The sequence below is a fragment of the Chanodichthys erythropterus genome, chromosome 10 (genome assembly GCF_024489055.1).
Source record: "Chanodichthys erythropterus isolate Z2021 chromosome 10, ASM2448905v1, whole genome shotgun sequence".
Taxonomy (NCBI): Eukaryota; Metazoa; Chordata; class Actinopteri; order Cypriniformes; family Xenocyprididae; genus Chanodichthys; species Chanodichthys erythropterus.
The window spans coordinates 45,833,228-45,850,513 of record NC_090230.1 but is presented as its reverse complement, the minus strand read 5'-3'; the positions used below and the strand labels follow the sequence as shown (position 1 = coordinate 45,850,513).

General features: G+C 36.9%; 1 protein-coding gene across 11 annotated transcripts; it reads right to left on the bottom strand.

The window, feature by feature from the left end:
• Positions 1–2,595: 2,595 nt before the first annotated feature.
• Positions 2,596–16,132, bottom strand: arfip2b (ADP-ribosylation factor interacting protein 2b). Of its 11 annotated transcripts, none has more exons than XM_067397911.1 (10): positions 15,927–16,132; positions 11,313–11,423; positions 10,100–10,156; positions 8,027–8,135; positions 7,315–7,377; positions 5,997–6,112; positions 5,678–5,899; positions 3,904–4,061; positions 3,206–3,380; positions 2,596–3,092 (listed from the first exon to the last, which is right to left on the bottom strand). In XM_067397911.1, the coding sequence occupies exons 2-10, from the start codon at positions 11,409–11,411 to the stop codon at positions 2,937–2,939; spliced, it is 1,155 nt and encodes a 384-aa protein (XP_067254012.1). In that variant the 5' UTR covers positions 11,412–11,423; positions 15,927–16,132; the 3' UTR covers positions 2,596–2,936. The 11 variants fall into 11 exon arrangements, with proteins under 11 accessions (XP_067254012.1, XP_067254023.1, XP_067254015.1 ...); XM_067397922.1 differs by lacking the exon at positions 7,315–7,377 and adding an exon at positions 6,347–6,442; XM_067397914.1 differs by having other exon boundaries at positions 10,124–10,156.
• Between the last annotated feature and the right edge of the window lie 1,154 nt (positions 16,133–17,286).

Sequence of the window (17,286 nt, the reverse complement as noted above, 5' to 3'; positions counted from 1 at the left end):
TCTATCGACTTTATACAGCAAGTCTAACATCTTTACTAGTTGAGTAAATGTTCTTTCAGCTCAGAAACAGATGTAAAGGCTTTTTTTTTTTTTTTTTTTTGGAAGAAAGGGCTGGTTATCTATTCAGTCAATGTTACAACTGTGTAAAGGTTAACAATGGATTTTTATGAATTTGTTTGTCATCCATTGATTTAAAAATTTAATTAGGTTACTGGAGCACTGGCCCTACAACTGAAAAAACATCTGTAGTATCATATTCAACATTTCCCTCTAATGGTCAGCATTAATTTTGCATGGCCTGACTTCTGTTGGACGTGTTTGTTCAATTTAGGAGACAAAGCAAAACAGGACATCAGGTAAGTACAAATGACACAGAGTCCATTTTTGCAAACTTTTCAAATTTTATCTGGTAGGTTATTGTACATTTGTTGGTCAAAGGTTTGGTCAAAGCCAGGAGCAAAAGCTAACATCACGGGTTTCCAGTTTCAAAATCTGTCTTAATTATCTTTACATATATACAATCATTCATACACTACAATACCACAAAGCAGCCTAAAATATTGATTGTACATAAATATGGTAATATTTATTACCCTTTCATTCTGCTATGCTAAACTAGGCCTACTAATGGAGTAACCATTTCAATGCCAAACACTTCTGTTAACAGAAATCAAAATAAAAGCAACAACAGTAATCCCCCTGGAAAATAATATCCAGATTTAGTGTTGAGGTCTACATTTAAAATCCTATTGCTCCGGAACAAATGTCCATCACTTCATGGATCAGTTCAGTCTCTATGGCTTGAGATGGAATCCTTTTCTCCAGCTCTCAAGAAGAAATGATCACACACCGTACCGTCTCTGCTGTCCGACAACTGTACAGAATGTAAAAAACAAATAAAATGCTCGGTATAAAAACATCTGACACATTTTTTTTCTTTCTTCTGGGGTTACAGAGTGGTCCTTACAAAAAAAAAATAATAAAACAAAACAAAACGAAAAAAAAAAGGCATTTTAAAAACAAATTCTTCACTAGGTTAAGTGACATTCAAACTAAATTTCAAGCATTCTTTAACATTCATGAGAAACCTTTCTTTTTCCAAGAAACATTATTTTCCTGCACTAATACCCATGTAGTGTTTTACCGAAGCACTGAACAGGAATGAATCACAATGCATGGAAATGTACAACTAATGTCAGACCTGCCATGCAAAAACACACAGGGAACAGCCAATGCAGGCATACATGAAAATACACTTTCTAGAAACATCTTCAGTATTGCTTCATCTCAAGCTTAGAAAGATTTAGTGCAGTGTTCAAAAGTACTGAACATTAGATCATAGTTGTTATTTCAGTCTTATGTAATTCAATAAAAAATGAAACTAGACTGACAAACTAATCAGACAGTCTGCATTTAACCCCATTACCACTGCATCAAGTTTGTTTAGATCAAAACATATTTCCAAGAAAACAAACCTTACTAATTTATAAAAAGAAGGCTATCGCAATGAGCATACTGTGGATATTTTAGGTGAAAAATTATGTAGTGAAAACCCAGTAAGGTTCATCTGATTATACTATCTCATCACAAATAAATAAAAAAAAAAAGTTATTTTGAAATGTTCATATCTGTTTGAATTTTTACTATATTTTCTGTGAACATTTAGGGTTAATGGAATAAATAGTAAAAAAAAAAAAAAAAATGCTACCATGCTATTAATTAGTATATAATCTTTCATTTGGGGAAAAAAAAAATTGTTTTGTTAACAAAGGCAAATAAAGGCATTAAACACAGGGTGCATCAGAACCAATTGCTAAGGTGGCATTTGAATACATAATGGGAGAATTGTTATAGAGGCAGATAATAGTGGGCCTTAAGCACTGGCCCATGTTAAATTAATCAAATACAATTCACACATACACTTCATTGATTAACTTCTGATTATTAACTTAAAATGATTGCAACAAACTGTTCTACAGTATTATGCATCGGAATATGATTCTACAATAAAATATAATTTTCAAAATAAAAATTACACTCCTCTGCCTTCGAGAAAACAATCATGTTTCATCTATGATATTAGATTCATCTTCTATTTTGGGCATTGTTAAAATGTGCAGGAAACTATACACCCACAATAGGTATAATTCTATCCATAATCAAATGGATGTCAAAGAATTATTCATTTGAGGTTAAATAGCTTAAAATGAGAGGCTCATTTTAAAATATTAAATGTAATATTTCATGTATTTCAAAGAGAGACAACTGGACAAGCATTGACTCAACAGTACTCTCATGGCCTAGTAAACATACAAGGATGCAATACCAATATCAGAAACTCATATCTGGATTTTATCCAAATAAAATCACTTTTAGTTAGAATCACCGACACTGAACACTGAAAGCTCTGTGATAGGAATGATATGGACCCCCCCACACCAACAGCTACAACACCAAATCTACAATACAGAAAAAATATAGTAGTGACAAAATAAAACACTTTTCACAGAAAATAAAAGGAAAAGGTTCCATAAAATGTGTTCACTGACAGAGAGAATGTGTGTGTGTGTAATATTGAGAATAGTATTGGAGAACAAAAAAAAAAAAAAAAAAAACAGCTGTTCTGACTGACATATCAGAAGGATTGTTTCAGTCAGTTTAATGATATTTATAGGGATGAAGCTTAAACTGATACCTTTGACATTTGATTGGACCATTTGGGACTGGTTACATACCAGAGGTGACTATTCAGACATTTGAAAGTCTCAGAGCAAGAATAGGAGAAGGAAAAGAATCAAGGAAGAGAGTTAGTTGAAAGAGGCTCTGTTGTAGCCGCTGTCTCTGCTAGCATCTCAGATCGCTGGTCTCTTGCGGTCCTACTGTGTTGCTCTGTGTGGCTAAAGACATAACAGGAAACCAGCGAGAAATGAGAACTTTCACTGTTCTTCCAGCCAAGATGGTTTGTCAGCCCCTGGTGGTTTGAGTTTAATGTTGAACTGCTTGAGGGTCTGTTCCAGCTGCTGCTGGTTTCCAGCAAAGTAGGCAGAGATGGCATTATGGAACAGCAGAAGTTGCTTGTGCATCACTTTTACCTGTGAGAGTGATACACATACACACACCATGTTAGATTTCAAGACAGATACAACAGATAGATCAAGGGCTGTTTAAGTGACTTAAAAAGGAAGTTACGAGAGTGGTTGGGCACCTTATTTTCTTCCAGGAACTTGAGCTTGATGGTGACATCATTGCGAAGACGTTCATATTTGTCCTTGTGGATCTGGTACTGCTGCTGAGCAGCCTCGATACGAGCCATGGTAACAGCGTCCCGCGGGCCCATGTTCAACTCCTCTAGATCTGCTCTGTACGCATCAAACTCTAGCCTACAGGACATCAGAGAAAAATCATGGAAAATGGCACATTCAATTATTACTTTTTATACAAGGTGATGCCCAAATTTGAAAGTTATTTATGGTGCAATCTGACACTAAATGTAGATAGTATTACATCTGGACCCAGGTAAATCAGACAACAGCACAAAAGCATCAAAATGTTTCCCAAAGTTCTCAGCATGTACCACATCAAATAAATAACTGTGACAGAGGATATGCTTCTTCCTTTTCAGTCTAAAGACTGAGTAAGAGGGCCAGCCAGTGTCAGTGCCTGTTGGTTCATTCAATACCATCTCGTCTGCACGTGCAGCAATATTCGATACTAACCCAGACAACTGTAACGTATAATGACCCTCTCAAACGTCCAGTAACATCAAAGGCTAATTAACTTAAAACACAATTCAAGTGCTTGAATTTCAAGTCCTGACAGAAAGCAGGGCCCAGGGCCTCTTCATATTGCAGAGAAGTGGGAAAAAAAAAAAAAAAAAAAAAAATTTGCCGAAGTAGCTTTTACCTGGCATTCTCGTACATCTTGATAGTCATCAGTGTGTCTTCCATCGTTTTGTTCACCAGTGTGTTGATACTGGACACAAAGAAGTTGATGGCACCAAGCAGAGTCTCTCCATTCTTGCACAACAACTTCTGTGTTTCTGCATTGTATCCAAACTCATCCTGTGTGTAAACGATACCACAAACCTCAATAAATAAAAAATGATATATATATATATATATAGACAGTGACTGTTACTATTTTTAACTAAAACTAAAATTATATTAAAAACAAATTTTTTTCAATTGAAATGAAGCTTAAAGGGATAGTTCACCCAAAAATGAAAATTTGACACAAATGATGATTTTTAACTCCAACCGTTGCCGTCTGTCAGTCAAATAATACGAGTGGATGGGAACTTCTACTATAAGAGTAAATAAAACTAAGACACGAAACGATCGATTTGTGCGATAAAACCGAACAGTACTTATATCATTTTTTAACTCTAATACAACACTATGTCCAACCGCATTCAGGATTCGCTTAGTTAGGTCTGATCGCGCTCTGACAACGGCAGTGATGTCTCGCGCATATACTTCAATGAGAGCGAGACATCACTGCCGCTGTCAGAGCACGATAAGACCTCACTAAGCGAATGTTGAACACGGTTTGACATAGTGGTGTATTAGAGTTAAAAAATTATATAAATACTGTTCGGTTTATCACACAAACCGATCATTTTGTGTCTTAGGACATCAATGTGTCGTCACGAGCCGCAGGCTTTAATTTGGATTTGTCTATGCAAGTTTTATTTACTCTTATAGTAGAAGTTCCCATCCACTCGCATTATTTGACTGACAGACGGCAGCGGTTGGAGTTAAAAATCATCATTTGTGTTCTACTGTAGAAACAAAGTCACCTACATCTGGATGCGCTGGGGGTAAGCAGATAAACATCAAATTTCATTTTTGGGTGAACTATCCTTTTAAATAAAATTAAATATACATTTCAGATGAAAAACTTCAATTAAAAGTTTGAGTTGATGTACTAAAATTATTAACTAAAACTGAAGTAAGAACTAAAGATAAATAGAAAAAAAATAATGAAAACCTAAAAAAAAACCCACTGAAGATATAAAAATAAAAGCTAATTCAAAATATGAATAAATATTAATGTCTCAACCACCGTAATTCTGTAAGTTCTGTTTAATATGACATTCCTACATTTTCATCCATAATGGTTGCCATGTTTTAGTTTATAGCTTCAAATTATATCACATATGAATATATCTTCTTAAAATAAAATATAAAAAATATATACATTATATATATATATATATATATATATATATATATATATATATATATATATATATATATATATATATATATATATATATATATATATATGTGTGTCAAAAGTTTGGCGGGTAAAATGAAAAAATAAATGAAAAAAATAAAAAAAGCCAATGAAGCTTCTTTTGCCAGTATGTCTGTAGAGTGTTGACTGTTAAACTAGTTTTAGGTAATCCATCCAGCAATATAAGAGACATTCTTGACTGCTCAGGTGTTTAAGTAGCAAAACACAAAAGAAAAAAAAAAAAAAAAGCCTTTTATTGCTTTTGACAGTTTTTTTTCTGTCTGTAAGCAGTGGCACTAGTTATTTTTAAACACTGACATTTTGAATTATACATTCAGAAACAACTTAAAAATACATGAGTAGGTTTACACCACCCCCCTAATTTTGCATGGCAGTCGCAACAAATGTCATAAATCTTAAGATGGCCATGCTGTCTCACCCGAAGTTCTGGAGACTTTTGACTGAGGTCAGCAAAAGTGTCACCAAGGGCGTGCTGCGTCTGCACCATGCTGTAAAAGTGGTTGGTTAGCGCTCGCGCTAAATGCAGCACATTCTCGTACTTCCGTTTGGTTTCCCGCAGAACCTCGATCTGAGCCTCCAGCTCCAAATCCACAGTACGTGAGCCTCGGCCAAACCTCTCAGAGATCATCTGTTTGGTGCACTAAGGGAGAAACCCATAAATACAAAAGGCTTCAAAATAGGAGTGGCTAACAGCACATAAAATCTAATTAGAAATGTCAAAGAGTTAATTGACAAGCCTTGTATGTGTTCAGGCCCCATTTCTTCATGATGTCAAACTTCTCCACTGCAATGCCTTTTGTGGCTTCTTCTGCTGTCATGGAGGAATTGCTACTGGTGTGATGCATGTTGGACCCTGATACACAGAAAATGCTTACAGTATTTTACACGTACACAAATTTCTATACTTCCACAATCATTTACTCATTTTCAGATATTGTGGCCATCATTGATTGTATCAGAGACAGACAGACAGTGTATCAGCTATATGTGAAACAGATGAGATGAGAGAATAAATGAATGTGTTACACTGAATAGGGGGAACATGTTGCCAAAGAGCACTTAAATGATCCAGCGCCCTTTGGGATACCTGGGATACAGGGGATGTCATCTGATTGGCTGGCTATTCGGCAGGCTGCAATCTGGCTTGGGGCAATGCTAACACCCCTGGACTTCATTCGCAGTTCTGGAGGGGGTCATGGCCAGGAATAGCAGGGGATGTTGGGGGTATATAGGGTTATGGGCAACAGGGAGTGGGTGGTGGATATGTTAAGAATTTTAAATATTATTTAGGCAATTGGGAAAATTATGTTTTACAATGGAATGGATTGAACCACATGAGAGTGAAGTGACAGTGCGTATGTATGTGAATGAAGAGCAGGAAGATGGTGGAAGGGAAAAGGGAGGAAAAGGGGAGGATGAGAGAGAGAAGGCGATAATGTAATGAGTTGAAATGAACACAGGAAAGCACATGACTGATACTTTGTTAAATCTGCTGCCTCATGACAAACAGATGGAGAAAATTTACAGTTCACTTAACAACACACAACTGTTATTTTAAACCCCAATATGTCTGATCATTTATTTTTAACTACAAGTGTTCATTTACACAGAAACGCAGTGTGACTAGGAGTATCAGACATAAACTGTTCTGAAAAAAAAAAAAGAGTAACCAAACATCCTTTACACCCAGCCATTCTGCAGCAGAAACATTTTCTCAACAAAGTCAGCAAGATTAAAGTCAGATTAAAGTTTCAAACTGATTTCCAAAGCAAAATGACAATAGGTTCCTCAATACAAAGTTCTTGCTAGTGAAAAAGCAACCTTAACCCTGGAAGAAAGAAGAAAAAGAAAAATGCAGCCCATTCCAATCTGCTAAGAGAGAAATGGAAAACCCAGAAAAACAGAAGTGATTAAATATATTCCTGCAGAACAGCATCCCATGCCCTAGGATAGGACAAAATGGTTTTGAACAGGACAATAATTCAAGCCAATAATTCATGGGAAGTTGGAAAAAGAGAAAGAATTGAGACGGGGTACAAATCAAGGATAAATGACCTTGCCCTTCATTTGGAATGCGTCTGTTGCCCAGAAAGTCAGGGTTAAGATGGATTGCAGGGCCTGAGAAAAGGTAAAAGAGACAGAAGGTCCTCACGGAATCAGAAGGGAATAAATTTACACTCATTTTAAGGCCCCAGGATCACCTTACAGTTGGTTCTAGAACATATACGGTCCAGACAAAAAGTTATTTTGTTAGATACATGAAACTAAATTAAAATAAAATCAAAAGCAGTCAGTTTTGGTTGGGATACGCTGCAAAAGTTAGCCTCACTTTTCATTACAGAGTACATTCATTTAAAAAGGATCCCTGAGGATCTGTGGCCTTTTTTTACTCTGGTCATTGTGTGTATAGGTTGTGTGTGAGTCATGCTTTATGGCTTTAAAGTTTGGCATTAACCAATGCCGGAGGCCGTGGGTCTCATTTGGATTGCACCATTGGAAAGAAAGGAGTGGAAAACCCAGAAAAGAAATTATGCTAACAATATTGTACAATTCCAACTGCATCTCCACAAGTGTCTGAAAGTACAAATGTCAATGTTTGTTTAGGGTTAAGTGAATCTAAAAACAGCCTAATTATACTGGAATGTCTTTGCACGTTATTTCGAATATGTGCACTTTTGTATATTGCTAGGTGAGACAGAAGCAATTGGGTTTTTTAAGAAGATGTGAAGAACAGTGAAGAGTTAAAGAATGACAGAGTTTCTTATACCTTTGATAGAGCTGGTCGGAATGATGCCTTCCGTTGTACCTCCATAACCACCTGATACGATGCTGGTTTCATTTAGGTTGGGCCCAGACACCATGACCTGCTGCAAGTCCTACAGACATGGAAACAGAGAGAAAAAGAGATCTTAAGAATTCAAAATAGTGAGCCAATTGTGTAAGTTCTAAACAAAAAAAACATTGGCAAAAGCTGTAAATTGTTAGAAGGAACATTTTAGGGTTAGAATCACATTAAACCTACAATTAACAAGAATCATGTGCCTGTGAGACATAAAAAAAAAAAAAAATCATATTTAACTTCCTGTGAAAACAAACCCCTCCATGTGTTCACTTGATGTAGTAAAGGAATTTGACACCAAAGCTTACCAGGCAATTACAGCACAAGGAAGGAAACACAGTGTGAACAGTTTGAAAAAAAATCATCAACAACCCACACCAATGGGATAACTGCATATCTGAGACCATAAACTAAGAAAAAGACCTTCTTGCACACAAACAACAACAGGTCTTCAACAGGGGGTATGTAATTTTTTTGTTAAAGATTCATTCACAATATTAAGTAAAAGTTTTTTTTTTCTTTTTTCTTTAAAGGTGCACTATGTAACATTTTTTTGTTCAAAATTAATAAAATTGAATACACCATAAATCCTTCTTTTAAAATTTGTTTTTGTCTTACCCTGATTCACTATGGTAAGCCTATTATTAGTGTTTTAATTTAGACAGCGGAATGCTTTTCATGCAAAATTTATTATTTACATCACTCGTCCACTTGTGTCTTGTCATATCCGGGACGGTAAATAGAGAAAAGATGCTCCGGCTACTTTGACCTGTGTGGGAGTGGCATACAACAAACGAGAAAGGTTGTCATGGAGCACACAATCTCCAACCTCTGGGGAATCACCAATTTTAAACAAACGCCGAACACAGAAGAGTCTTCTGGCAAAAAGAGAACACGACAGAGCTCGTAATAAAACAAGAATCAACATTGGCTTAGGTTTTCAGAGATGGCGGGAACTGAGAAATCTGAAATGTTGTAAAAGCAATGCGGAGATGGCGTTTTTATTACTCAACAGGTGAGTAAGGTATTTTATTGAACAGATAAATTGCCATATGTAGCTCTCTAACAGAGTTCATTGTAAAGCATTGTCTATTGTGAAGGGTCATTTCATTATGGTTGCTGTAGCGCCATGCTGGAATTTATTTTCAAGGAAGTAATGTGTTTATTAATGATTATAGCTACAGTAATGTCTTCAGCTAGTCAGCTTGAGATCCTTTCCATCTAAACTGGTTATATCTCTTAAGTCTAGTAGTGAATGTTTTATGAGCAGTAGAATAACCATATTCGTCCGCCCAGTCACACAGAGCCGAAGCCCAACCAAGACAATGCACTTCCACAAAATGCATTCACTTTTTTTTTTAACTGCTAGAGGGTCAAAAGTTACATAGTGTACCTTTAAATAAAGTTAAAGAAGAAAGTTTAGTGAGGGTTGAACAAAATCAATTTAAAATGTAATGTACAAGTATATGACTATGTAGTATTAGTGAATATAGTCCTGTTTCACTGATAGTACAATTTAATTCATTTCCATTGTAAAAGAAATGTCAAATGAATGTGTTGTTTTTGCTAGGATATAAGCAGGCTCATGTTATCCATATGCTGGTATACAGTACATTCTGTACTGTATGCAGTGACACCTTTAAATAACAAAGAATTAATTATTAGGTTAATACAAATTCTGCTGAACATACTGTATAGAGTTAATAGGTACTAAAATGCCACTATCCAATGGTTAATACCAAAATGCGACAAAACAGGATGTTTTTCAAAACAAACAAAATCTTTATCACTTGGATTTGCATCTAACCTCAAACACTGATTAATATGGTTTGACAGAGGCCAAAAAAATAATGTGATGTGAAAAAAATGCATGTGATTTGAAAAACATCCTGTTTATTGTTACAAGATTATGGGGAGAACTAAAACCATTTTCTGCTGGAAAGACATACACGTGCAAGCAGACACACACACACTGCCACCCTTCCCAGTGATCCTTCTCACCCTGAGGCCTGCGGGACTCCCTACCTTCTCTCTTAAGCTCCACTGAATCTTTGCAGCCTGCACAGACATCAGGGAAGAACATGACAACAAAAAGACAAAAGAAAGAAAAGAAACCAAAAATGAAGCACAATGTGAAACAAAACAAACTTGAAAACAGTGGTGATGAAATAATCTATCAAACACAACGGAATCCATATTTTAGGTCCGATTAGCACCTGTTAATACAATAATGACAGACTTGACAATAAAAAAAATACATTGAGTTAAACTACTCTGTATAATTTCAGCCCTTGTTGAGCAATGAATAAACGCTCTTCATAACAAAAGGATGTGGATTAAAAAAAAGAAAAGAAAAAAAATGCCACTCTTTCTCTCTCTGGGTAAAAACAAGATCACTTAAAAAGTGTGTTTTCACATTCTGGCTCAATGCTCCTGATCTATTTAAAGACACAATGTAACGCCAAAGTGCCATCTGCCTTTAGCTTAGCCATTATTGCAACTGTGAACATGATCAGCCGCAATCCTCCTGGGATGGGCTTTTTAAAATGGATATAACATGAAAATGACAAAAAAGAAATATATACCTATTTTAAAAACAAATTAAAACAAATAACCTTTAGTTCCCTGTAGGAATGATTCAACCTCTTAGCAAATAAATCGCTTGTGTTTGCTCAACACGTCTTCTCCCGGATCCAGTGCCACAGTTGTCCTACAGAGGTGTGTCTTGTGACAACATTACCACTTCACCTTTTATTTACAGTGGTTTGAACAATAAGGAGATTTAAACACTTTGTGCTTGGCTGCATTAGCCTGTTACTGAGACACAAAGACAAGAAAACACATGCTAGACTTCTGAACTGAAGTATCACCACAAGCCAATTTTATGAAGCAAATGCATATTATTATTACTTATCAACAACGTTAATTTGTAACTGATTATTTCAAATCTCCAACAAAAAGCTGAGCAACTATGAACGGCAGTGTTTGAATCACCTGCTAGCTTGATTTTTTTCTCATGGCTGATATTGTGAAACAAAACTAAACAAACTGGGTAGACAGCTAGATTTCAGACTGTAAAGATATGAGGTTTAGGAAACAGAGGGAGGGGGACTCAATCATTAGGTTAAGTTCAGGTAAACTGGACCGTTTTTTAAAATTGAAATCACTCTTAAAATGTGTCCAAAATGTAACTGAATCACCATGTATCACTCACCTGCTCCAGGCTGTCATCTTCTGCCAGATTCCTAGAGTCCCCATTACTGCTAATAGGAATCTCCATAGTGGCTGCTTTACTCATCATACTGTCCGCCATACCGGAGTGTTACTGAAAGAGGGAGTGAGATAAGGACAAAAAAAAAGATAAGAAAATAAAACAGAGAGAGCTCTTCAAATTATTACAAAAGGTTGTCTGTGACATTTCAGAATAATATATTCATGAATTCACAGCTGCTAATTAACAATGTAGACCAGAACTCACTTCAGACAACAAGCACTAGATTATTACAGGCTATCTCACAAGGTCAAAGTGAATGGTAACCAAGGCTGGCTGTCATTCTACATAACACATCATTTTTTACAAAACATGAGGCTGAATAAAAGATGACAATGTATTTTTGGATAAAAATCCCCCTTTAACTGCAAAATCTACAAGGCCTTCTATACTCCACATAGCTACGCTTGGTGAAAACATAGAAAAGAGTTTACTCAGGAATGTCCTAATCAAAAGCACTTATCAGATCTGACAGAGCCAAACCCAGTAATTACCACAAAAGGAACTGCCATGGAGTTCAAGGACTAGATCTTTCACTTCAAACCAATTAACCGGGTTAAAAACCCCTGCGAGTTTCTATACCTCCGTGATATTTCCATTGATATTTCCTTCGGTTACTCCTTCAGAGCTCATTCTTCTCACACCTGCGGGAGGGGCTTCACAGCGATGAGTGAGCAACTTCTCAAGCAGGCTTTCATTGTTAGCACTCATAAAGCTCCCAGGCTCGGCCTCCTCAATGGGCTGAGGAAAATATAGGAATGCAGGGAGCTATGTAACAATCATGTGACTCATGCAAGTTTGTCTAAGCTTCAGCTTTAGACAGGCGCTCAGAGAGGGAGCCTCGGTGCTCAAAGGCCTGATCTGAGCGGAGGCATCATAGCCTTCCTTCACATAAGAGCCATTTAATTCTCTTGAGTGCTGGAGCATGAAATTTAGGCAGGATAAAAGCTAATGGTTCAGGTCCTATCTGTGAACCACAGGAATGGAAAACTAGCATTAATAAATTTGCACTCAGTGAGAAGTGGTGATGGCGGTGAGCCAGTGCAAGTGCTCCTTTACTATAATGATGGAATGGAGGGGATAGGACCATGGTCAGGGAATGTGGGATACTGTGACCTTATTGAAGACATTAAAATAAGCACCATTTACTTAGCATAATGAAATTGTGGCAATGTCATTACACCAGAAAACAATGATTCAATTTGTGGCTTGCAGTATCACCCTTGATTAACCAGCATATGTGAATTACATTCACATTTGAAACGCATGATCCAGTGAAGAGGTGCTATTATTTAGAAGGACATTTGGGATCAATTTGGTTGACATGCCTGCAACCTATTGTCAATCATACAAACCCTCAATTACAGCTCATCTGATGGATACATGGATGGGTGGATGACTACTGACTGATATTTTAAGGAACTTAAGTGCCATTATGTTGCTCTACCTTGCTACATGAGAACTTTGCAATGGCTTCAAAGATCTACAAAATAATCTGGAAGAAAAACAGATACAGTCGGCCTGTAATTTGGCAGCTATGATAATACTACAAACATGCAATGACTTTGGCCTTTTTTCCAGTGATTTTCCACAGGATTTGCGGAGGCAGCATGCCATCTAACCAAGGCTGCATCTATGACAACCAGTACAGTGAAAGGACACAACTCAATCTGGCTGAGGTGATGTTGCCTCATTAAGCACCTTCCTAAAATTAAATCTCAAGGGACTAGCATGGTAACAAGAGGCTCTTTATAACAACACAAGACTAGACTTCTCAGTGATTTTTAATATTTTGAATCTATTTACTGAACCTATAAATTCAGTTGTCAGTTCTGCATTATGCTAGTGTGTTACGAAGAGTCACTAAACCTTTCACCCAACAGATTAGTTTGCAAACACAGAGTCGACCAAAACAATTATATCCTTTATTAAAGGGTTAGTTCACCCAAAAATGAAAATTTTGTCATTAAAGGTGCTAAAGAGGATGTTTTGTTTTATACATTTTTGCAATATTACTTGAAACTGTCTTTACTAACTGATAAAAGACTATTTATTAGGTGCACTGAAAGGAATAATATTAATATACATAATCTGTGCACGAGGTAGGGCCTTAAAAACAAAGCCAATTGTTTACGCCCTCTGGCTTGTCAATCACTGCCATGATGTTCCTTGTGAGAGACGAGCGTGGCTGCACGCTCCAGTAACTTTCCACACTCCACAGGTGCCGCATGTGATGTTTTTTCAGGAGACAGGAGAAACAACTGCAGATTATGAGTTACCTGCGGTGAGTCCGACAAAATGAATCCACTAACACAACACAGCGAATGCCGGTGGTAAACACTCGTGTTCCAATACTCGTGCACGAGTTTTGGGAGGCGTTCCCTCGAAATTGTTCTTATGCATGCACTCATTTCAAAAACTCAGTAGCAGTCTTTGGTTTCTCCGTCGATGAAAAGATCCTCTGTAGCACCTTTAATTACTCACCCTCTTGTCGTTCCACACCAGTAAGACCTTCGTTCGGAACACAAATTAAGATATTTTTTATTTAATCTGATGGCTCAGTGAGGCCTCCATTGCCAGCAAGATTTAACACTTTCAATGCCCAGAAAACTACTAAAGACATATTTAAAACAGTTCATGTGACTACAGTGGTTCAAACTTAATGTTATGAAGCGACGAAAAAAATAAAAAATAAATAACGACTTCATTCAACAATATCTAGTGATGGGCGATTTCAAAACACTGCTTCATGAAGCTTGGAAGCCTTACGAATCTTTTGTTTCAAATCAGTGGTTCGGAGCGTGTATCAAACTGTCAAAATCACGTGATTTCAATAAATGAGGCTTTGTTACGTCATAAGTTTGTTACGTCGAAATTTCAATGGTTCGCCACTGGGGAGTGTGACTGATACGCACTCCGAACCACTGTTTCGAAGCTTCATGAAGCAGTGTTTTGAAATCGCCCATCACTAGATATTGTTGAATAAAGTTACTTTGTTTTTTTGGTGCACAAAAAGTATTCTCGTTGCTTCATAACATTAAGTTTGAACCACTGTAGTCAAATGAACCATTTTAAATATGCCTTTAGTAGCTTTCTGGACTTTGAAAGTGTTAATTATCTTGCAATATCTTGAAAAATATCTTAATTTGTGTTCCAAAGATGAACAAAGGTCTTATGGGTGTGGAATGACATGAGGGTGAGTGATTAATGACAGAATTTTCATTTTTGGGTGAACTAACCCTTTAAAGCATGCTTATAAATCTACTAAAAGACTCAAAAAACAGTGTTATAGTCATTCCTCATAAACAACAAAGCAATTCTATATATATTTTGTTAACTGTTGCAATTACTGATGGTATTATTGTTGTTGGTTGGGGAAAAAAAGCATTAGCCTAGACAGTGACTCGTTCGTTAATGATTCTTCCAACCAATGAAATGGTCCTTCACAGACAGCACTCAGATGTTATTGGCTCGTACTATACTTGAAAACATGAGGAGCTTCAAACGAAAGAACTGTTAGTACATGGACGAGAACGAAAATGATTTGTTTATTTTTAGAAAATATTATTTTCATAAAATATTTTAGCGGAACTCCCCCTACAGGTTCCTTCAGTGAATCACACTGTCGTAAATACTCCAAGCGCAGCTCTGGACTACAACGACTAACGCTCACCAGCGCAGTAGTTTTGCAAATACAGCACAAGAAATCTCGATGGAGGTGATTAATTTTCGAAATTGTCTTATAAAGTCATAATATATACATTGTTTTTGAATGACCGTAAAGCATTTTGTCACTCTCGCGTTAACGTGAACATGGGGCGAGATTGTGTCGGGTCGGCGAAGCTCAACTTGCAAGTGCTGTTTTCTGGAGTAGATGTGCCAGAGGGGGTTAGTGCTCGCCTCAAACAGACCACTACAAGTCAATTAACCATCGAAAGGACTTAGAAAAACATTTATGAAGGTAAAAAAAGTTACTTAGTTCTGCTTTAAGACTAAACTAGTGGTGATCGAATCTTTGATCTGCGTGGGCAACTACCTGGGCGAACAGGTGGGACATTGACAGTGGCTTCGTGAAATTCACCTCGAGAAACAAATACCTCCAATCCATCTTTTCTCTAACAGCTCAAGATTTCTACTCCGATGATGTATTACATCAAGAAGACTCAAGATTTGTATTTGTCACATACAGAGTTATGGAGAATTTATAACCAGCACAGTGAAATGTAAACCGACCATATGGCTCGTTCAACCGTGAAACAGTTAAGCATTTTATTTCTCATAACGCATCATTGTCATAATGTGTCAGGTACAGTCGGCTAGCTCAAGCATCCAATGTCCAAGTGACGGTCCTTGTCGCCCAAGGGCCTTTCATTAAAATAACCCGTTTTTCGTGCATCAAAACAGATATAAAACACTTGAAACGTAAGATCGCTAGGTAAAGCCACATATTAATTTTTGCCGTTATATATTTCACAGCAATTCACAGATTCAATGTCTGCTTACTGTTTAGTGCGATAAGGACTGCATAAACAAATATCACTATAAATGTTATCTTACCTGTGCGTTTCCTATTCTAGGATTAGCTATTTGACACGCGTGCTGAATATTTTATCCCAGTTCATGCGCGTTCAAACACTGACACTTCCAAAAGAGTGCGGGAATCATAAAAGCATGCATTCATGAAGGCTGGATTTATGTTAATTCATAAGCAGGCGGCTTTTCGCATGTTCAACCGATTCCACTATGTCCGGCGGCTTGTTTGTATTATTGGGCGAATCAGCCTCCAGTAGCCCGAAATGCCTTGCGGATCTGACGACAGGCGCCGACCTTCCTTTAACCGACGTGGAATAAGCAGCTAGCGCGAGGAAGAAGCCATGATGAGAAGGGAAGAGAGCAGACGATGCATACGGCATTGGATCACCGACTATGTGTGAAGAATAAAAACTAAACGTACAGAGAAGAAAAAGATGATGATGGTGATGATGATGATGATGATGATGATGAATGTTGTTGTTATTATTATTATTATTATTATTATATAAAAACAGAAAAACTGTTTCTTAAATCTTATAGGCTTATTTCACTTTTATCAAAGACCTAATAATGACCTACAAAAACAACACATTTCTTCAGTCTGTCTTGATGCTTAACCCTGGTGTGAATTTTTAAATATTTACTTAAAACTATTTATTATATTATGTCAGACCACAGAAATAACTAGATCCAGCAACCAGTAAAATCCTCTGTTGTTCAGAGGGTGGCAGTATAAGGCAAGGCAAAGCAGTATAAGCAAAGACTATTGTGAAAAAACATTAGGCTATACGAAACAAATGTGAACTTTATGTAAATGAATATCAAAGATTTGTAGACTTCAGGTAAAAAAGCATGTTTATTTTTCAAATTTACAAAATACATAGAATTTACACATAAAATTCACAATTATTTTCTCTAGAAATAGATATTATAGTACTATTGTTTTTTTTGTTGTTTTTTTGTGGCCCTCAACCATCTTTACCCACAAAAGCATTGAAATGTTGCGTTATTGCCTTAGGACAGCAAAATTTACCATGATGCAAGGAGCTCAGTTTTTTTTAAAGTGGTTGAACCATGTAGCTACTGTTTTTTTCTGTTTTTTTCTCTGTCCTTCAGGCCATGCCGGGCTCCTCTGTCCCTTTCTGACTTGTGCTCCTACTTTTTTTCTCACTGGTAGGCCTCCCTGACAGCAACAAAGTGTCGGCCCAGATCCGGCCCTCATCTGATCCGCATGTTATTCACATGTACCAATGGACCCTTCGCTAAGCCCCGCCCTTCTTAGTTACTGTTGCTACGCCTGTCAAGCTTTCGCGTCTGGCAAGTCATTTACAGTATGTATGCAGACATTTTCAAGGAGATAATTAGTCATTTTTGGCGAACAGGT

Coding starts and splice junctions, on each gene's coding strand:
- arfip2b (XM_067397922.1), bottom strand. CDS start 11,411: ATGGCGGACAGTATGATGAGTAAAGCAGCCACTATGGAGATTCCTATT. Junction 3,381..3,903: donor AAGATGTACGAGAATGCCAG/GTAAAAGCTACT, acceptor GATGTCCTGTAG/GCTAGAGTTTGATGCGTACA. Junction 3,093..3,205: donor AGTTCCTGGAAGAAAATAAG/GTGCCCAACCAC, acceptor TCACTCTCACAG/GTAAAAGTGATGCACAAGCA.